This window comes from Ranitomeya imitator, chromosome 2, assembly GCF_032444005.1.
Source record: "Ranitomeya imitator isolate aRanImi1 chromosome 2, aRanImi1.pri, whole genome shotgun sequence".
In the NCBI taxonomy this organism is placed as follows: Eukaryota; Metazoa; Chordata; class Amphibia; order Anura; family Dendrobatidae; genus Ranitomeya; species Ranitomeya imitator.
Window position 1 is genome coordinate 630,372,921 of NC_091283.1, and position 23,207 is coordinate 630,396,127.

At 43.4% G+C, this 23,207-nt stretch overlaps 2 protein-coding genes across 7 annotated transcripts in view; one reads left to right on the top strand and one right to left on the bottom strand.

Moving 5' to 3' along the window:
- Window positions 1-4,112, top strand: part of LOC138665247 (zinc finger protein 271-like) — a 32,226-nt gene extending 28,114 nt beyond the window's left edge. For all 6 annotated transcript variants that reach the window (XM_069752546.1, XM_069752550.1, XM_069752548.1 and 3 more), the window contains one exon: window positions 1,952-4,112. In XM_069752546.1, the coding sequence (XP_069608647.1) occupies window positions 1,952-3,639 (1,688 nt within the window). In that variant the 3' untranslated portion in view covers window positions 3,640-4,112. The remainder of the gene's footprint in view (window positions 1-1,951) is intronic.
- A 17,760-nt stretch (window positions 4,113-21,872) lies between these two features.
- LOC138666763 (zinc finger protein 850-like) overlaps window positions 21,873-23,207 on the bottom strand; it is a 146,806-nt gene continuing 145,471 nt past the window's right edge. The window contains exons 19-20 of the mRNA XM_069754938.1: window positions 23,014-23,123; window positions 21,873-22,929 (exon numbers count right to left, since the gene is read on the bottom strand). Coding sequence (XP_069611039.1) covers window positions 21,961-22,929; window positions 23,014-23,123 — 1,079 coding nt within the window. The 3' untranslated portion in view covers window positions 21,873-21,960. The remainder of the gene's footprint in view (window positions 22,930-23,013; window positions 23,124-23,207) is intronic.

Genomic DNA, 23,207 nt, shown 5'->3' on the forward strand with positions numbered 1-23,207 from the left:
ATTGTCCCAGTGAGACCATTTATTTGTGAATTTGACTAGCTGGTTATTCGCTAAAGCGAATGATATTTCATATGACCTATGGAGAGATAGGTTTTTCTATTATATCTGAAAATGAAGGGGGAAGATGATGTTTCCAGTTAAAAGCTATGCTGTTTTTTATTACCAGTGGTATTTGTATGATCGTGTTTCTTTTATCCGGACTAAGGTCCTCAAGGCCTAAGGAGAGCAAAGCTACAGTATTTGGGGTGTTAAGTTAGTGGCGGTGTTTTCAAAGAAACCTATCCATTTCCCAAAACTCGTAATCTGTAGACATGGAGTTAATCTGCAGGTCAGTAGCATTCTAAAGCCATGTGGCCTCGGCATTGAAAGACCGGCTACCGTGAAGAAATTATCTCCCCCTACTCCCCACAGAGGCTTTAGTCACCCCAAAGTACATAGTGAGCGGTGGCTTTAGCCATATCCTGTCACTGATTAACAGCTGGCTTAGCAGTGCATCAGTACTGAGCCGGCTGTCAGTCAGCGCTGGGGTGTGGTTACAGCTGCCGCTCATCACTGTATACTGAGCAGTGACTGAAAGCCGGAGGCTGCCAGGAGGAATAAAGTTAATTTTCTTCCAGTTGGCATGCTTTCAATACAGCGGCCACACAACTTTAGAACGCTATTAACCTTCACCTCTTGGTTTAAATAGCAGTTTGGGACATTACAGTTCCCTTTAATTGTGCCACTTTCAGATACCTGTAGCGTCTCCATTTTTCGTGACCTCAGGTTGGGTGAGGGCCTATTTTTTTGCGTGCCAAGCTGGCGGTTTTAATGATACCATTTTGGTGGAGATACAATCTTTTCATCGCCGTTCTTTCATTGTAATGCAATGTAACGGTGACCAAAAAATGTAAGTCTGGCGTTATGACTTTTTTTTTTTTTTTTTCTTGCTATGCTATTTAGCAGTCAGGTTAATCTTCTTTTTTTTTTTTTTTTTTATTGATCAGGTGATTCTTAACGCAGTGATACCAAATATGTGTATGTTTTTATTTTATTTTTTATTTTTACTCTTGGCATGGTTTAATAGTTTACAAAGGAGACTAGAAGCGGGTTGTCATGCCAACCCATCGGTGACCCGCGATCACTGATGGGCGGATCTCCAGCGTGATTTATAGCGGCATTTACGGGTTAATAGCCGCAGGTGGATCTCAATTCCACCCGTGGCTGTTGTGAGCACGTCAGCTGTTTTGAACAGCTGACATGTGGCAGGAAAGATGTGGGCTCATGGAAGTGGAGAGCAGTGGAAATTCATTGCCTTAAGTAGCGAGAACACGCGATCGCCCAGCAGTTGCTGGAAGCTGGCGCCTGCATCTAACAGTGTGTCTGCGATTAAAGAGAAATGAATGCTTACTGCCCAATATTTCTCTTTAGCAGCAGGTACGGGAGTTAGCCGCAGCCGCATGCTCCTGCATCCTGTGATCCACTGCTCTGCCGCTGTGGCTCCCCCACCTCTCCACCTCAGCCAGAGTTCATCTAGAATTCCCCAACTCCGGTCCTCAAGAGCCACCAACAGGTCATGTTTTCAGTATTTCCTTAGTATTGCACAGGTGATAATTGCATCACCTGCACAGGCAATAATTCCATCACCTGTGCAATACTAAGGAAATCCTGAAAACATGACCTGTTGGTGGCTCTTGAGGACCGGAGTTGGGGACCACTAAATTCTAGACCATAAGACGCATCGCCCCCCACCCTCTCCCCCTCCCCCCATTTTTCTCCACATTTTTGGAGGAAAAAAAGTGGATCTTATAGTCTGAAAGATACAGTACTTTGAAAATCTGTATGTCCTTACTGTCTTTGCCTTGGTTTATAATACAAAATGCAATGGAAAACATTAAATTGCATATTTTGCAAAACCTATTTACACTATGTTTTCAAAATAATAGACCATATCCCTTTTAATTTCTATTAGGTTGCCATAGCTTGGATGGTCGTCGCCTTTTATCTCCAGAAGATACTATCCCTCAAAACTTTTCTTATGAAGACCCACTATTGTTGAACATGCGTTATAGTTCAGATCTGTTCTCTGATCCCTTGTATCTTAAAGAGCCTTCTGAGAAATCCCATGTTCTTACACAAAATACAGATCAAAGGGTGTTTAAAATATTTCCATGTTCTGAATGCGGTAGACGTTTTACAAAGAAGGCAAATCTTTTCAGGCATAAGAGAAGTCACACTAGACCTTTTTTCTGTGCCGATTGTGGCAAGTCTTTTACATTCAAGTTCCGTCTGATAGAGCATCAGCGATTTCATACAGGAGAGAAACCCTTTGCTTGTTCAGAATGTGGAAAGTGTTTCATGCATAGAGAGAATCTTCTTAAGCATCAGAAAATTCACAATGGAGAGAGACCTTTTTCATGTGCAGAGTGCAGCAAATCCTTCTCACAGAAATCCTATCTGATAGAACATCTGAAATTTCACATGGGAGAGAAGCCATACTCGTGTTCTGAATGTGGGAAACCTTTTAGCAAGAAATCTATTTTAGTAAAACATTTGAGAATCCACGCCGAGCAGAAGCCATTGCTATGTTTAGAATGTGGGAAATGTTTTACTAAGAAGTCGTTGTTAATTAAACATCAAAGAATTCACACAGGACGTAATCCATATATATGTTCAGAATGTGGCAAGTGTTTTAAGAAGAAGTCCGTTCTTGTTGATCATCAGAGAACCCACACTGGAGAGAGGCCATTTCCTTGCATGGAATGTGGAAAAAGTTTTACCAAGAAATCTGTTCTTGTTGCCCATCAGAGAATTCACACAGGGGAGAAGCCTTATTCATGTTTAGAATGTGAGAAATGTTTTACCCAGAAATCGGGCCTTATTGCACATCAGCGAGTTCACGAAGGAAAGAGAAAAAGGTTTTCCTGTCTGGAATGTGGGGAATGTAAATGTACTTGTTTAGATTATGTTGACATGCAACAGGATGCTGAAAAAGAAGAAAAACCGTTTTTATGTCTGTATTGTGGCAAATGCTTTACCCAAAAAGCTGGTCTTGTAAAGCATCAGAGAATTCACACAGATGACAGGCCGTTTTCATGCTCCGAATGTGGGAAATGCTTCACCCTAAAGGATAGACTTGAGCGACATCAGAGAAGTCACTCGGGGGAGAAACCATTTTCTTGCTCTGTCTGTGACAAAGGTTTTACTCATAAATCAAGTCTTGTTGACCATCAAAGAACTCACACAGGAGAGAGGCCTTTTCCATGTTTGGAATGTGGAAAATGTTTTATTCAGAAATCTGATCTTGTAAGACATCAGAGAATTCATTCTGGGGAGAAACCATATGCATGTCCTGAGTGTGGAAAGAGGTTTATACATCGATCAGATCTTGTTGTACATCAAAGAATTCATACAGGAGAGAAGCTGTATTCTTGTGCAGAATGTGGGAGAGGTTTTACACGTAAAAGTCAGTATGAAATTCATCAGAGAAGTCACACAGGAGAGCGTCCATTTACTTGTACAGAGTGCGGAAAATGTTTTAACCAGAAATCAAATCTTGTTAGACATCAAGGGACTCACTACATTTCCAAAGCTACCCAGATGTCACTTATGGATGGAATTACCATTGATGTCCCCCACTCTCAAATTATTGTTACCTGAAGTCCACAGTGACACAGCTCTATGACTGATAAAAAAGGGAACTAGATCGAACCCATCCATTCTATTAGTCTGAAGAGAATGATGGGAATTGCTTCTTTCCCTGCCTCCATCGCGGCTGCTGTGAAAATGAAATGTATTAAGATTGCATCTTGCAGTTTTATTTTTTTTTTCAAACTCCTAAGACACAACAGACTCTTTTAAAGCATAATTTTAAACACTAAGTGAATATACACAACATGCAAACTAATTTTAAATGGGTGGGAACTTAAGTATTACTGCACCAATAAATGTTAGTTACATGGAGTTTGTCTATGACGTGTTTAAATAAATAGTATGTTTTCCTCTGCACAAGTCAATACTGACTGCTCTTCCTTCTCCTTTTTCCCCCTATATTATTTTATTTCAGCTTCCTTTTATTATGATTTTTCTGATGTCGTCTGTAAGTGATTGTAATATATGCTTGATGAAATTGATTTTTGGCTTCTTTATTTATTATATATTCTGTAAAGGCAATTTTTATTATAATGAATGTAAAGATTGTCTACAGGAGAAGACTTCCTGCATCCCAGCATGCATGTACATTAACGTTCTGTTCAATCTCTATAGAACTTTTGGATAAAGTGTTTTGACCAGTGCCGTCGTGAGGCTCCCACCGATCTACTAGTCATGACCCATCCTGTGGATAAGTGGAAACTTGTAGTGCCTGCAATACTCCTCACATCTACTATGAAGACTGGTAGATTTGAAAGATACTCTAAAGGTACCGTCACATTTAGCGACGCTGCAGCGATCTAAACAACGATCCCGATCGCTGCAGCGTCGCTGTGTGGTCGCTGGAGAGCTGTCACACAGACAGCTCTCCAGCGACCAACTATGCGAAGTCCCCTGGTAACCAGGGTAAACATCGGGTTACTAAGCGCAGGGCCGCGCTTAGTAACCCGATATTTACCCTGGTTACCAGCGTAAACGTAAAAAAACAAAAAAACACTACATTCTTACATTCCGGTGTCTGTCCCCCGGCGCTGTGCTTCTCTGCACTGACTGAGCGCCAGCCGGAAAGCACAGCGGTGACGTCACCGCTGTGCTCTGCTTTCCGGCCGGCGCTTACACAGTGCAGAGAAGCACAGCGCCGGGGGACAGACACCGGAATGTAAGAATGTAGTGTTTGTTTTTTTTTACGTTTACGCCGGTAACCAGGGTAAACATCGGGTTACTAAGCGCGGCCCTGCGCTTAGTAACACGATGTTTACCCTGGTTACCAGTGAAGACATCGCTGAATCGGCGTCACACACGCCGATTCAGCGATGTCTGCGGGAGTCCAGCGACGAAATAAAGTGCTGGACTTTCTGCTCCGACCAACGATGGCACAGCAGGATCCTGATCGCTGCTGCCTGTCAAACTCAACGATATCGCTAGCCAGGACGCTGCAACGTCACGGATCGCTAGCGATATCGTTCAGTGTGACGGTACCTTAAGTAGAATTTACATTTACATAAGATGCTCCATAGTATATGCACTGTACACTGCTCCATAAAGGTTTATGGCCCCCATAAGATGCTCCATATTATATGCCCCGTACACTGCTCCATAAAGGTTTATGGCCCCCATAAGATGCTCCATAGTATATGCCCCGTACACTGCTCCATAAAGGTTTATGGCCCCATAAGATGCTCCATAGTATATGCCCCGTACACTGCTCCATAAAGGTTTATGGCCCTCATAAGATGCTCCATAGTATATGCCCTGTACACTGCTCCATAAAGGTTTATGGCCCCCATAAGATGCTCCATATTATATGCCCCGTACACTGCTCCATAAAGGTTTATGGCCCCCATAAGATGCTCCATAGTATATGCCCCGTACACTGCTCCATAAAGACACTGCTCCATAAAGGTTTATGGCCCCCATAAGATGCTCCATAGTATATGCCCCCATACACTGCTCCATAAAGGTTTATGGCCCTCATAAGATGCTCCATAGTATATGCCCTGTACACTGCTCCATAAAGGTTTATGGCCCCCATAAGATGCTCCATATTATATGCCCCGTACACTGCTCCATAAAGGTTTATGGCCCCCATAAGATGCTCCATAGTATATGCCCCGTACACTGCTCCATAAAGGTTTATGGCCCCCATATGATGCTCCATATTATATGCCCCGTACACTGCTCCATAAAGGTTTATGGCCCCATAAGATGCTCCATAGTGTATGCCCCGTACACTGCTCCATAAAGGTTTATGGCCCCCATAAGATGCTCCATAGTATATGCCCCCGTACACTGCTCAATAAAGGTTGATGGTCCCCATAAAATGCTCCATAGTACATGCCCTCGTACACTGCTCCATTATGGTTGAGGGCCCCATAAGATGCCCCATAGTGTATGCCCCGTACGCTGTTCCATAAAGGTTTATGGCCCCCATAAGATGCTCCATAGTATATGCCCTGTACACTGCTCCATAAAGGTTTATGGCCCCCATAAGATGCTCCATATTATATGCCCCGTACGCTGTTCCATAAAGGTTTATGGCCCCCATAAGATGCTCCATAGTATATGCCCCCGTACACTGCTCCATAAAGGTTTATGGCCCCCATAAGATGCTCCATAGTATATGCCCTTGTACACTGCTCCATTATGGTTGATGGCCCCATAAGATGCTCCATAGTATATGCCCTCGTACACTGCTCCATTATGGTTGATGGCCCCATAAGATGCTCCATAGTGTATGCCCCGTACACTGTTCCATAAAGGCTTATGGCCCCCATAAGATGCTCCATAGTGTATGCCCCATATACTGCTGCGATATATAAAAAAAAATACCATTCTCACCTATCGTCGCTGTGCGCCGAGTGCTGGGGGGCCTGAGCAGGCGGGGACACCGGCGCGCTGTGGGGGTCAGGTGCCGATATCGCCGCTAGCTCAGGCCCCCGACACTTGCTATATTCACCTGGCCCTGATCCAGCGCTGCGTGCCGCTCTCTTCCGGGTCTTCTGGCTGTGACTGTTCAGTCAGAGGGCGGCGCGCATTAAGCGCGTCATCGCGCCCTCTGAACTGTGAACGTCACAGGCAGAGGACCTGGAACATGGAGCCGCACGCAGCGCTGGAACGGGACAGACAGGTGAATATAGCTCATACTCACCCTTCTGGCGCATCCCTGCAATCCGTTGGAGATCGCGGTGTGCGTTCAGTGCTTACGCATACCGCGATCTCCTGGGAGCGTCACTCTGTGGGGTCCAGACTGCGCCGGCGCTTGCGCAGTCTATAAAGGCTTCGGACAGAGTGACACTCCCAGCGTTATATTATAGATACTTATGTGCAACAATGAGGCCTAAACCAGGTCGGTCAAATTTTAGCAATTTCAATAAGGCTGTTAAATTATCTTCAAAGTCGCAAAATATAAGTTAAATGCATAGCCTTGAGAAGATCCAGTGTTGTCGTCCCTAAACCCATATGATTCAGCCTTTCATGCCCATGTACTGAATTCCAATATGTGTCAATTGATGTACAAAACCTTAGACTGGATAGATGCAGGACTTTAATATTTGTATAGAATAATATACTAATAGAATCAATACACATATAGAGGTGAAAGTTCACAAAAGAAAGGGACAGTGGCTACCTGGTCACGGGAAATAATTATGTATAGAGAAGGCCACTGCAGAGGGTGCTGTGGACAATAAACATAGGCAGTGACTGTTCGAAGTATATAAGGAAATGGGAAAAGTTGTAACGACCAAAGCAAAGTTTAAGTAGGAAAAAAAAGAACACCGCCAGAGCAGCATAGGTGCATGTTCCACAACCACTTTGAGGCCGCAGGTAGCCCTCCACGGTTCACTTATAGCATCATCCTGGTGCTGCTACATGACTTTTGCTGTTATTTAAATGCAGTACAACCAATGAAAGTGATATGGTACATGGGTGAAGCTGTGTAGCCACCAGTCCTAATGCATATATATATATATATATATGTGTGTGTATATATATGTGTGTGTGTGTGTATATATATGTGTGTGTATATATGTATATATATGTGTGTGTGTATGTATGTATATATATATATATATATATATATATATATATGTGTGTGTGTGTGTATATAGTAACATAGTTAGTAAGGCCGAAAAAAGACATTTGTCCATCCAGTTCAGCCTATATTCCATTATAATAAATACCCAGATCTACGTCCTTCTACAGAACCTAATAATTGTATGATACAATATTGTTCTGCTGCAGGAAGACATCCAGGCCTCTCTTGAACCCCTCGACTGAGTTCGCCATCACCACCTCCTCAGGCAAGCAATTCCAGATTCTCACTGCCCTAACAGTAAAGAATCCTCTTCTATGTTGGTGGAAAAACCTTCTCTCCTCCAGACGCAAAGAATGCCCCCTTGTGCCCGTCACCTTCCTTGGTATAAACAGATCCTCAGCGAGATATTTGTATTGTCCCCTTATATACTTATACATGGTTATTAGATCGCCCCTCAGTCGTCTTTTTTCTAGACTAAATAATCCTAATTTCGCTAATCTATCTGGGTATTGTAGTTCTCCCATCCCCTTTATTAATTTTGTTGCCCTCCTTTGTACTCTCTCTAGTTCCATTATATCCTTCCTGAGCACCGGTGCCCAAAACTGGACACAGTACTCCATGTGCGGTCTAACTAGGGATTTGTACAGAGGCAGTATAATGCTCTCATCATGTGTATCCAGACCTCTTTTAATGCACCCCATGATCCTGTTTGCCTTGGCAGCTGCTGCCTGGCACTGGCTGCTCCAGGTAAGTTTATCATTAACTAGGATCCCCAAGTCCTTCTCCCTGTCAGATTTACCCAGTGGTTTCCTGTTCAGTGTGTAATGGTGATATTGATTCCCTCTTCCCATGTGTATAACCTTACATTTATCATTGTTAAACCTCATCTGCCACCTTTCAGCCCAAGTTTCCAACTTATCCAGATCCATCTGTAGCAGAATACTATCTTCTCTTGTATTAACTGCTTTACATAGTTTTGTATAATCTGCAAATATCGATATTTTACTGTGTAAACCTTCTACCAGATCATTAATGAATATGTTGAAGAGAACAGGTCCCAATACTGACCCCTGCGGTACCCCACTGGTCACAGCGACCCAGTTAGAGACTATACCATTTATAACCACCCTCTGCTTTCTATCACTAAGCCAGTTACTAACCCATTTACACACATTTTCCCCCAGACCAAGCATTCTCATTTTGTGTACCAACCTCTTGTGCGGCACGGTATCAAACGCTTTGGAAAAATCGAGATATACCACGTCCAATGACTCACCGTGGTCCAGCCTATAGCTTACCTCTTCATAAAAACTGATTAGATTGGTTTGACAGGAGCGATTTCTCATAAACCCATGCTGATATGGAGTTAAACAGTTATTCTCATTGAGATAATCCAGAATAACATCCCTCAGAAACCCTTCAAATATTTTACCAACAATAGAGGTTAGACTTACTGGCCTATAATTTCCAGGTTCCCTTTTAGAGCCCTTTTTGAATATTGGCACCACATTTGCTATGCGCCAGTCCTGCGGAACAGACCCTGTCGCTATAGAGTCACTAAAAATAAGAAATAATGGTTTATCTATTACATTACTTAGTTCTCTTAGTACTCGTGGGTGTATGCCATCCGGACCCGGAGATTTATCTATTTTAATCTTATTTAGCCGGTTTCGCACCTCTTCTTGGGTTAGATTGGTGACCCTTAATATAGGGTTTTCATTGTTTCTTGGGATTTCACCTAGCATTTCATTTTCCACCGTGAATACCGTGGAGAAGAAGGTGTTTAATATGTTAGCTTTTTCCTCGTCATCTACAACCATTCTTTCCTCACTATTTTTTAAGGGGCCTACATTTTCAGTTTTTATTCTTTTACTATTGATATAGTTGAAGAACAGTTTGGGATTAGTTTTACTCTCCTTAGCAATGTGCTTCTCTGTTTCCTTTTTGGCAGCTTTAATTAGTTTTTTAGATAAAGTATTTTTCTCCCTATAGTTTTTTAGAGTTTCAATGGTGCCATCCTGCTTTAGTAGTGCAAATGCTTTCTTTTTACTGTTAATTGCCTGTCTTACTTCTTTGTTTAGCCACATTGGGTTTTTCCTATTTCTAGTCCTTTTATTCCCACAAGGTATAAACCGCTTACACTGCCTATTTAGGATGTTCTTAAACATTTCCCATTTATTATCTGTATTCTCATTTCTGAGGATATTGTCCCAGTCTACCAGATTAAGGGCATCTCTAAGCTGTTCAAACTTTGCCTTCCTAAAGTTCAATGTTTTTGTGACTCCCTGACAAGTCCCCCTAGTGAAAGACAGGTGAAACTGCACAATATTGTGGTCGCTATTTCCTAAATGCCCAACCACCTGCAGATTTGTTATTCTGTCAGGTCTATTAGATAGTATTAGGTCTAAAAGTGCTGCTCCTCTGGTTGGATTCTGCACCAATTGTGAAAGATAATTTTTCTTGGTTATTAGCATGTGTGTATATATATGTATATGTGTGTGTGTGTGTGTGTATGTGTATGTATGTATATATATATATATATATATATATATATATATATATATATATATATATATATATATATATATATATATATATATACTAGACTGTGGCCCGATTCTAACGCATCGGGTATTCTAGAATATGCATGTCCCCGTAGTATATGGACAATGATGATTCCAGAATTCGCGGCAGACTGTGCCCGTCGCTGATTGGTCGAGGCAACCTTTATGACATCATCGTCGCCATGGCAACCATTATGACATCTATGTCGATACTGTGCCCGTCGCTGAATCAGAAACGTGAGATGTCTACGTCCTTTATGACATCATCGTCGCTGTGCCCGTTGCTGATTGGTCGAGGCCTGGCGGCCTCGACCAATCAGACGCTGGATTTCTACGTCCTTTATGACATCATCATCGCTGTGCCCGTTGCTGATTGGTCGAGGCCTGGCGGCCTCGACCAATCAGAGACGCGGGATTTCTACGTCGATGCTGTGCCGGTCTGTGATTGGTCGAGGCCTGGCGGCCTCGACCAATCAGAGAGCCGGGATTTCCAGGACAGACAGACAGACAGACAGACGGAAAAACCCTTAGACAATTATATATATAGATATATGTGTGTATATATATGTATATGCGTGTGTGTGTCATGGCCAAAAGTATTGACACCCCTGCAATTCTGTCAGATAATACTCATTTTCTTCCTGAAAATGATTGCAAACACAAATTATTTGTTATTATCTTCATTTAATTTGTCTTCAATGAAAAAACACAAAAGAGAATGAAGCAAAAAGCAAAACATTGATCATTTCACACAAAACTCCAACAATGGGCCAGACAAAAGTATTGGCACCCTCAGCCTAATACTTGGTTGCACAACCTTTAGCCAAAATAACTGCGACCAACCGCTTCCGGTAACCATCAATGAGTTTCTTACAAAGCTCTGCTGGAATTTTAGACCATTCTTCTTTGGCAAACTGCTCCAGGTCCCTGATATTTGAAGGGTGCCTTCTTCAAACTGCCATTTTTAGATCTCTCCACAGGTGTTCTATGGGATTCAGGTCTGGACTCATTGCTGGCCACCTTAGAAGTCTCCAGTGCTTTCTCTCAAACCATTTTCTAGTGCTTTTTGAGGTGTGTTTTGGGTCATTATCCTGCTGGAAAACCCATGACCTCTGAGGGAGACCCAGCTTTCTCACACTGGGCTCTACATTATGCTGCAAAATTTGTTGGTAGTCTTCAGACTTCATAATGCCATGCACACGGTCAAGCAGTCCAGTGCCAGAGGCAGCAAAGCAACCCCAAAACATCAGGGAACCTCCGCCATGTTTGACTGTAGGGACAGTGTTCTTTTCTGTGAATGCCTCTTTTTTTTCTCCTGTAAACTCTATGTTGATGCCTTTGCCCAAAAAGCTCTACTTTTGTATCATCTGACCAGAGAACATTCTTCCAAAACGTTTTAGGCTTTTTTAGGTAAGTTTTGGCAAACTCCAGCCTGGCTTTTTTTTTTGTCTCGTGGTAAGAAGTGGGGTTTTCCTGGGTCTCCTACCATACAGTCCCTTTTCATTCAGACGCCGACGGATAGTACGGGTTGACACTGTTGTACCCTCGGACTGCAGGGCAGCTTGAACTTGTTTGGATGTTAGTCGAGGTTCTTTATCCAACATCCGCACAATCTTGCGTTGAAATCTCTTGTCAATTTTTCTTTTCCGTCCACATCTAGGGAGGTTAGCCACAGTGCCATGGGCTTTAAACTTCTTGATGACACTGCGCACGGTAGACACAGGAACATTCAGGTCTTTGGAAATGGACTTGTAGCCTTGAGATTGCTCATGCTTCCTCATAATTTGGTTTCTCAAGACCTCAGACAGTTCTTTGGTCTTCTTTCTTTTCTCCATGCTCAATGTGGTACACAAGGACAGAGGTTGAGTCAACTTTAATCCATGTCAACTTGCTGCAAGTGTGATTTAGTTATTGCCAACACCTGTTAGGTGCCACAGGTACGTTACAGGTGCTGTTAATTACACAAATTAGAGAAGCATCACATGATTTTTCGAACAGTGCCAATACTTTTGTCCACCCCCTTTTTTATGTTTGGTGTGGAACTATATCCAATTTGGCTTTAGGACAATTCTTTTTGTGTTTTTTCATTTAAGACAAATTAAATGAAGATAATAATACCAAATAATTTGTGTTTGCAATCATTTTCAGGAAGAAACTGAGTATTATCTGACAGAATTGCAGGGGTGTCAATACTTTTGGCCATGACTGTATATCCCATGTACTTCTGTGGCTCCCCAGGGGTCTTGTTGCCAAAATGGCATTGCCTTCCTCACAGGGGGGAGGTTATGTCATGCCTGGAAGCAAAGAGGGATCCCTTAATTAGGTAATACTGACATGCAACACCGTCCTGGCTCCAGACCAGAAGGGGGAGCTCTAAGCCAATTGCAGGGGAGCTTCCCTATAAAATTCTGGCCTGGGGGCAGGGTTTGGCAGTCTGTTAGTGTGTAGGGACAGTGAGAGGAGCCTGGGGTCTGGAGGCATGGTTAGTGAGTTTAGTGAGAGACCGTGAAGGGAGAGGAAGCATGTGAGGAGAGTCTGGAAGTGGAGCTGCGACTGAGCTCACCCCAGGAGTGCCACCTGGAAAAGCCTCATGCTGCCTGCCATGCAGGTAGTGTTTCACTAAGTGGACAGACTGAGAGAGGGACTTGAGAACTACAAGCATCAGGAACCCAGAGAGCAGCGCGGTAGGGACCCTTCCAACCTCACCTGGCTAGGGGAATTCTGAACTGCTTCCAGGCTGCCTGGATCTCTAATATCACCTGTTACCTGTGTTCCGGACTGCACCTACATTTAAAGGTAAAGAAACTACAGTCCCAATTATTCCTGTGCCCCAACATCCACAACCCCTCATAGACTGGTCTGGTAGCCCTGGGGCCCCCCACTCTGCCTGTGTGGAGTAGAACCATCACAGCTGTATCACCATCGGCCCCAGCAGACTCCCTAAGCAGTGTTGGCCATTTATAGCCAAATACCACAGGTGGCATCACGAACAATCCCCTACTAACATTTCCCTCATCCCATTTATTGCACGCCCAGGGCCACAGATCGGATCCGTTGCTCCAGTGACCAGCCCTTTAAGAACCGTCCGAGTACCCCGTGGCCCTAGCGGGTGTTTTACTTCCACCTTAGATCATTGCTGACCTACTATCTTCGTTCCAATCTATCTTACACTCTGAGCTCTCCAAAATGTCAGATTGCTCATTGCTGGCCACCTTAGAAGTCTCCAGTGCTTTCTCTCAAACCATTTTCTAGTGCTTTTTGAAGTGTGTTGTGGGTCATTGTCCTGCTGGAAGACCCATGACCTCTGAGGGAGACCCAGCTTTCTCACACTGGGCCCTACATTATGCTGTAAAATTTGTTGGTAGTCTTCAGACATGGTCAAGCAGTCCAGTGCCAGAGGCAGCAAAGCAACCCCAAAACATCAGGGAACCTCCGCCATGTTTGACTGTAGGGACCATGTTCTTTTCTGTGAATGCCTTTTTTTTTTTTTTTTTCTCCTGTAAACTCTATGTTGATTCCTTTGCCCAAAAAGCTCTACTTTTGTCTCATCCGGCCAGAGAACATTCTTCCAAAATGTTTTAGGTTTTTCAGGTAAGTTTTGGCAAACTCCAGTCTGGCTTTTTTATGTCTCGGGGTAAGAAGTGGGGTCTACCTGGGTCTCCTACCATACAGTCACTTTTCATTCAGACGCTGACGGATAGTACGGGTTGACACTGTTGTACCCTCGAACTGCAGGGCAGCTTGAACTTGTTTGAATGTTAGTCGAGGTTCTTTATCCAACATGCGCACAATCTTGTGTTGAAATCTCTTGTCAATTTTTCTTTTCTATCCACATATAGGGAGGTTAGCCACAGTGCCATGGGCTTTAAACTTCTTGATGACACTGCGCACAGTAGACACAAGAACATTCAGGTCTTTGGAGATGGACTTGTAGCCTTGAGATTGCTCGTGCTTCCTCACAATTTGGTTTCTCAAGTCCTCAGACAGTTCTTTGGTCTTCTTTCTTTTCTACATGCTCAATGTGGTACACAAGGACACAGGACAGAGGTTGAGTCAACTTTAATCCAGGTCAACTGGCTGCAAGTGTGATTTAGTTATTGCCAACACCTGTTAGGTGCCACAGGTAAGTTACAGGTGCTATTAATTACACAAATTAGAGAAGCATCACATGATTTTTCGAACAGTGCCAATACTTTTGTCCACCACCTTTTTTATGTTTGGTGTGGAATTATATACAATTTGGCTTTAGGACAATTCTTTTTGTGTTTTTTTTTCATTTAATGCAAATTAAATGAAGATAATAATACCAAATAATTTGTGTTTGCAATCATTTTCAGGAAGAAAATGAGTATTATTTGACATAATTGCAGGGGTGTGAATACTTTTGGCCATGACTGTAGCGCCAACATATTCCGCAGCGCTTCACAGTTTAACAGTTTCAAACATAACAGTCATAAGTAACAACGTTAACATTACAATAATTAAAGCGAAATAAGACGACCCTGCTCGTGAGAGCTTACAACCTACAATGAGGTGGGGGAGATACAAAGTACAGGTGTGTATTTACAATGATGGTCCAGCCATCTTCAGTGGGCGGGGGATAGATGGAGATAGTGAAAGGGCTACACACAAACATAAAATGACTTTGATTAGTGAACGTGGTAGGCCGCTCTGAACAAATGTGTTTTGAGCGAGCGCCTAAAACTTTGCAAATTGTGGATGGTCCTAATATCTTGGGGTAGAGCATTCCAGAGGATTGGCGCAGCCCGGCAGAAGTCTTGGAGTCGGGAGTGGGAGGTACGGATTAGTGCAGAGATTAGTCAAAAGTCATTTGCAGAGCGCTCCGGTCAGTTAGGCCGATAGAAATGAAGGAGGAGATGTAAGGGGGTGCCGCACTGTGGAGAGCTTTGTGGGTGAGAACAAGTACTTTGAATTGTATCCTGTAATGAATGGGCAGCCAGTGTACCGACTGGCGAAGAGCGGACCCGTCCGAGTAATGATTAGCCAGATGGACGACCCTGGCTGTTGCATTAAGGATGGACTGGAGAGGGGAAAGTCGCGTGAGGGGGAGGACAATTAATAGAACGTTACAGTAGTCCAGGCGGGAGTGGATCAGGGCGACAGTGAGGGTTATTGTTTCCATGGTGAGAAAAGGGCGGATTCTAGAGATGTTCTTTAGGTGTAAGTGGCACGAGCGGTTGAGATTGTAATTGGGAGGTGAAGGAGAGATCGGAGTCAAACATAACACCCAGACAGATCACCTGCTGCCGAGGTGTTATTATGGTGCTACCCACAGAGAGGGAAATGTCAAATTTAGGGAGGTTAGTAGATGGCGGGAGCAGAAGTAGTTCAGTTTTGGAGAGGTTGAGTTTCAGATGGAGAGCAGACATGATGTTAGAGACTGCAGACAGTCAGTGGCGTTCTGTAGTACAGCAGGGGTAAGGTCAGGGGATGATGTGTATAGTTGTGTGTCATCAGCATAAAGATGGTACTGAAAGCCAAATCTGCTGATGGTCTGTCCAATTGGGGTTGTGTAGAGGGAGAAGAGAAGGGGGCCAAGGACTGAGCCCTGAGTTACCCTGACAGTGAGAGGAAGAGGAGATGAAGTGGAGCCAGTGAACAGAACACTGAAGGAGCGGTCAGAAAGATAGAACCAGGAGAGAGCAGTGTCCTTAATGCCTAGTGACTAGAGCCTAGAGTAGGAGAGAGTGGTCAACAGTGTTGAAAGCTACAGAAAGGTCGAGAAGAATGAGCAGAGAGTGGTCACCATTATGTTTTGCTGTCAGAAGGTCATTGGTCACTTCGAGGAATGCAGTTTTTGTCGAATGAGGGGGGCGGAAACTGGACTGTGAAAGGTCTAGGAGGGAGTGGAGAGGTAACGGGTAAGGCGGGAGTATATCAAACGCTCCAAGAGTTTAGAGATGAAGGGGAGATTGGAGACTGGTCTGTAGTTGTGCAGGATGGGTCGAGAATGGGTTTCTTTAGTAATGATAGAGTGTTTGAAGGAGGAGGGGAAAATGCCAGAGGAGAGATTAAAGATTGTAGTTAGGTGAGTTGTGACGACTGGAGAGACAATGGAGGACGTGTGAGAGAATGAGGTCGGTGGTGCATGTAGTCAGGAGAGGAGCCTGGAGTCTTCTTCTGTGATGGGATCGAATGTGGAGTGAGCCAGGGGAAATGCAGGGAGGGATGGGAGTCACTGAACTTGGTGGGAGTGGATTTCCTGATGGATATTGTCTATTTTCTCTATAAAGTTGGAGGCCAGGTCATTAGCACAAATGTCTGATAGGGGCTTGTGCTTTAAGCCATTTTATCTCTCAAGAGGGTAAAGGTACCGTCACACTGAACGATATCGCTAGCGATCTGTGACGTTGCAGCGTCCTGGCTAGCGATATCGTTCAGTTTGACACGCAGCAGCGATCAGGATCCTGCTGTGATGTCGTTGGTCGCTGCAGAAAGTCCAGCATTTTATTTCGTCGCTGGACTCCCTGCAGATATCGCTGAATCGGCGTGTGTGACGCCGATTCAGCGATGTCTTCACTGGTAACCAGGGTAAACATCGGGTTACTAAGCGCAGGGCCGCGCTTAGTAACCCGATGTTTACTCTGGTTACCAGCGTAAAAGTTAAAAAAACAAACACCACATACTTACCTTCCGCTGTCTGTCCCCGGCGCTGTGCTTCTCTGCACTGGCTGTGAGCGACGGCCAGTCGGAAAGCACAGCGGTGACGTCACCGCTCTGCTTTCCGGCCGCTGTGCTCACAGTCAGTGCAGGAAAGCACAGCGCCGGGGACAGACAGCGGAAGGTAAGTATGTAGTGTTTGTTTTTTTTACTTTTACGATGGTAACCAGGGTAAACATCGGGTTACTAAGCGCGGCCCTGCGCTTAGTAACCTGAAGTTTACCCTGGTTACCGGCATCGTTGGTCGCTGGAGAGCTGTCTGTGTGACAGCTCTCCAGCGACCAAACAGCGACGCTGCAGCGATCGACATCGTTGTCGGTATCGCTGCAGCGTCGCTGAGTGTGAAGGTACCTTAAGAAAGCCTCCATTAGATCTGGCGTCTCCGTTTCTTACCCTCTTGAGAGATAAAATGATTCTCTCCAACTTCGGGTGAGATCTACCCATATTGATGGGCTTTACAAATAATGCAAATTTGCACATGCTGGCGCCTGATGATAACTGAGCTTGATGCAAAAATATAATGACCTCACTATACTGATTAAAGGGGATGCTCATGACAAAGATTTATGGGGCAGCATAATCCCAGCTTTTCTATGTACAGATGCATGTTTTTGGTAATGATTTGATTGAAAAGCCTCCTTTTTGCTGCTATAATCCAATGACAGTGGCTAACTAGTAAGACATGCTTACTTAGTAACTTCTAAAGGGTTGCAATTATATGGTTTGGACATATTAACCAATAATTGGGTCAACAGCCATGACAAGTCACTATGGATACATATGTGGGATAGATAATCCATGGTATAAAGAGACGGCATACCGGGATATGCGCATAAACCACAGAAGAGTATCTCACTAATTCTATATGGCTAATTGACAGTTACAGGCATCTCCATATATTACAAGAGTACTGGTTGTTACACCCACTACCTGTACTGAAAATCTGGCATGTTTATTGCATCTAGTATGGTATTTGCCACTAGAATGAGCTACTAGCTCAGCATATATGGTCAACGGAATAGTGACCAATTAGCACTGTCAGTAATTTTTGTATTTCTTTCCTTTCCCCGTTTCTGTGTTGGTAAGTGTTCACAATTGCACAAGGGTCCTCTCCTTTCCCCTGTTTTTCATGTGTTGTATGTGAATTGATTTTTATATATACCCAGTAAAGGTTAAGTTTTATATTTTCATCCAATTGCTAATAGTATAACTGCTATATAGAATATACGGTACTTAGAAAATGAAAGTACTTAGGCGTAACTTTCTTTGATGGGATCCTAACGTAATAATTATTAAAGATGGCTCTCCTGGGCTAAAGGCCTACAAATTTAAAGGGCAAGTAATTAATTAGCACTGAATCCTACCTGCCCTTTAATTTTCTAGGCTATTAGCTCATAGTCCAAGTGTTTGCATAAACAGCCCCCTACAGAAGATGCTGTATTCTTTTGTTTGTTTTACTACAGTGCTGTTGGTCAATCCAAAAGGTTAATAGACCTGGATAAGTAAAAGTGAGGTTTTCTCTTTCTTCATAGAATATCTACCGTATATACTGGAGTATAAGCCGACCAGAATATAAACCGAGACCCCTAATTTTGCCACAAAAAATTGGGAAAACTTAATGACTCGAGTATAAGCCTAGGGTGGAAAATGCAGCAGCTACAAAAATAAAAATAGATACCAATAAAAGTAAAATTAATTCCGACATCAGTAGGTTAAGTGTTTTTGAATATCCATATTGAATCAGGAGCCCCAAATAATGCTACATACAGTTCATGATGGGCCCCATAAGATGCTCCATACAGATATTTGCTCCATATAATGCCGCACATGGCGCCATACAGATATTTGCCCCATATAATGCTTCACATGGCCCCATAAGATGCTCCATACAGATATTTGCCCCCATATAATGCTTCACATGGCCCCATAAGATGCTCCATACAGATATTTGCCCCATATAATGCTTCACATGGCCCCATAAGATGCTCCATACAGATATTTGCCCCATATAATGCTGCACATGGCCCCATAAGATGCTCCATACAGATATTTGCCCCATATAATGCCGCACATGGCCCCATAAGATGCTCCATACAAATATTTGCCCCATATAATGCCGCACATGGCGCCATACAGATATTTGCCCCATATAATGCTTCACATGGCCCCATAAGATGCTCCATACAGATATTTGCCCCATATAATGCCACACATGGCCCCAAACAGATATTTGCCCCATATAATGCTTCACATGGCCCCATAAGATGCTCCATACAGATATTTGCCCCATATAATGCCACACATGGCCCCAAACAGATATTTGCCCCATATAATGCTGTACATGGCCCCATACGGATATTTGCCCCATATAATGCTGCACATGGCCCCATAAGATGCTCCATACAGATATTTGCCCCATATGCTGTTGCTGCGATTACAAAACAAATCACATACTCACCTCTCAGGCCCCCGGCACTTGCTATAGTCACCTGCTCCACGTTCCACCGACGGGCGCCGCTGTGTCTTATCCGTCCTCTGCACTCACGTTCAGGCAGAGGGTGGCGCACACACTAATCGCATCATCGCGCCCTCTGACCTGAGCATCACTGCAGAGGACGGGGAAGACGCAGCAGCAGCCGGCTGAACGGGGAGCAGATGAATATCGTGCACTGCGTTATACTTACCTGCTCTTGGCGCGGTGTCCCTGGTTCTCCGGTGCCGGCAGCTTCTTCCTGTATTAAGGGGTCACATGGTACTGCTCATTACAGTAATGAATATGCGGCTCCACCCCTATGGGAAGGGAGTCGGGTCCATATTCATAAGTGTAATGAGCGGCACCATGTGACCGCTCACTACAGGAAGAAGCTGCTGGAGAACCAGGGACACCTCGCCAGAAGCAGGTGAGTATTATTACACAGCTGCCGCTCCCCCTTCCCTGCCGACTCCTGGGTATGACTCGAGTATAAGTCGAGAGGGGCAATTTCAGCCTAAAAAAATGGGCTGAAATTCTCGGCTTATACTCGAGTATATACGGTATGTGTGCAGAATTATTATGCAACTAAATGAAAAATATAAATTTTCTTTATTTTTACCTGTTAAAGTGAGAATAACCAAACAACTGTAAATGTACAAAAATACATTTCTGACATTTAAAAAAATATATCAGTGCCCGGTATAGCCCCATTATTTTCAATAACAGTCATAACCTTTCCATCTATGGAGTGTCAGTTTCTTAATCTGTTGTCACAACTTTTTGGGCAGCACCAACCACAACCTCCCATACACTTATGTACCGTTTTCATTTACAGTAAATCTCCAGTTTAAAGGAGAACCTGTCACTTAAAAAAAACGCTAGTAACCTACTGATATTTGGTTAATTTCCAGGTTAATAGCATTCTGAACCTGCCCAGCACTCTCACTTTGAACTTTATTCCCCCTGGCAGCATTCAGGATTAACCTTATATCTGCAGGTTAATAGCGTTTTTCACATGACAGCTTCCTTTTAAGGGCCCACAAGTGCTCAATAGGGTTTATGTCAGGCCATGTCATTATTATTTCATCTTTAAGATTGTTACTGGCAGCCAAGTGGAGACTTTGATGCATGCGATGGAGCATTGTTCTTCATAAATATCATGGTTTTCTTGAAAGTTGCAGACATTTTCCTGTACCATTGCTTGAAGAAAGTGTCTTTTAAAGGGAACCTTTCCCCCGCCCCCCCAGACAGAAACGCCTCCCAGCCGTCACTCAGGACCTCTGCCCGCCGTGCGCCGCCTCCTCTTTCTTCATTAGCGTCCCCGGCGCCTGCGCTGTAAGTTCGAAGGGCAGCGCAACTGCGCATGCTCGAAAGACAAAACAGCGCAGGCGCCGGGGACGCTAATGAAGAGGAGGCGGCGAACAGAGGCCCTGAGTGACGGCTGGGAGGCATTTCTGTCCGGGGGAAAAGACATGCCCCCAGGGCTATTTCAATGTATCAGGGACAAATTATAAAAGCGATTATTGCAGAGTTTGCCGGGACCCGAACTACAAGAGCCACCTTGACAGAATGCAGCATTAGTGCTGCACAAGGTGGCTCTTTTAGTTAAAAACGCCTGACAGGTTCCCTTTAAAAACTGGCAATAGGTGTGCAGGTTAACTTTGAGACCACCTTCAACCCATAAAGGTCCAACTAACTCATTTTTAATAATCCCAGCTTATAGCAGTACCCCATCTCCACCTTTGTGACGTCTGAGTTGAAGTGGTGGTCTGTGCCTGTTACTGATCCAGCCATGGGCACATCCATCTTGTCCATCAAGACTCCATCTCATCAGTCCATGAAACCTTTGAAATATCTGTCTTCTTGTCCCAATCTTGATGGTTCAACTCCTCTGTCTTGTACAGTTGTGTTCGGGTTTCAGCCTTCGTTACCCTGGCCAGGTCTCTGACCATTGAACACCTTGTACTCTGGACAATCCAGGCAGGTTGCAGTTCTGGAACATGACAGCACTGAAGGATAATGGCCTACTCGTCGCTACACATTTGATTCTTCTATCTTTGGCAGTTAGATATGCTTCTTTATTTTTTACTCAACACATTTTTTGTGACTTGACTATTTGCAACAAATTTTTTTGTAAAAATGTTTACATTTCAGAATCAGTTAAATCGTTTTGGGCCCATCTTGCCGGAGGAAAGAAAGCTGCCTAATAATTCTGCACACCTTGACTAAGGATGTTGTATCCTTAGGTCACACCCTCCCTCATTATACAAATACACATCACCTGATCTGCTTCATCCAATAAGCATTCAGGATTATACAGCGTGGAGTTGGACAATCTGCATAAAACTGATGCTATGGCCACCGCCAGGAAATTTTCAATTAGTACGAAATGGTTTTTTTTTCTACTTTCTGCTGTGTAAATCTGGGATGCATCATTCAGTAAGGTACATCCTATAATACAAAACATACGGTGACATATTTAGTGTGATCGTGTTAACATTTTAATCCATAGCATTTCTTTTACTCATGAGTTTTCTTAAGTAGTGAGTGACAAATGGAGGGAACAGTGACTACTGTTACTTTTCACAACCTTTCTGATGTTCAACAAGGTTAGCCTTCCTTGTATAACATTTCCCACACTGAGAACAGGAAAATGGCTTCTCCCCCGTGTGAATTCGCTGATGTGTGACAAGGTTAGATTTTGATGTAAAACATTTCCCACAGTTAGAACAGGAAAATGGTTTCTCCCCAGCATGAATTTTCTGATGTTCATCAAGGTTACACTTCTTGGTAAAACACTTCCCGCACTCGAGGCAGGGAAATGGCTTTTCCCCTGTGTGGACTCTCTGATGTTTGACAAGGTTATACCTCCATGTAAAGCACTTCCCACATTCAGAACATGAATAACACTTCTGTGCTGTGTGAAGGCTCTGATGCTGCATTAAATCAGATTTCTGAGTGAAACGTTTCCCACACACAGTACATGAAAACAGTCTCTTGCCAGTGTGATGACTCCTCTCATGTCGAAAAAGTTCAGATTTTCTTGCAAAACATTTTTCACACTCAAAACATGAGAATGGCTTTTCCCCTGTATGAATTCTCTGGTGCTCAACAAGATTGGACTTTTTTGTAAATGATTTCCCGCAATCTAAGCATGAAAATGGCTTTTCACCAGTGTGAATTCTCTGGTGTTGAATGTAGTCACATTTCTGGGTAAAACATTTTCCACATTCAGAACATGGAAATGGCTTCTCCCCTGTGTGAATTCTCTGATGTCGGATAAGATTTGCCTTTTTTTTAAAGTACTTTCCACATTCAGAACAAGGATATAGGGTTCCACGAAAGTTATCTGTGCTTGTATTAAGAGAATGTTCCTCTTTATTTGAGGAATCAAATGGTGGATCTCTACTGTGAAGAGTTTGGGGCATATTTGTGCTGATGTCGACTGGAATCTCTTCCTCTTTGAGCTGCACATCACCTTCCATATCTGACATCTCCTCTTCTTCTTTAACAACTTTAACTTTAATATCAAAAAAATCTTCATCCTAAATAGATAAAAAAAGTAATGATACACAAATAATTCTGGTTTTAAACTATTGACACTTTATTGAGACTTCCATTAATGATACCTGATGATCCAGTTGGACATCAAGATTATCTTCTTCCTCTGCATCATCTGGGGAGGAAAGAGGACTTGAACATATCTCTTGAAGCTCTTTATTTCTCTTCATTGATCTAGCTAAATGAGAAACAGTAACAATACATTGCATGTGATTATTAATTGACAATATTCTTCAATATAGTCCTAAAGTGGATTGATGTA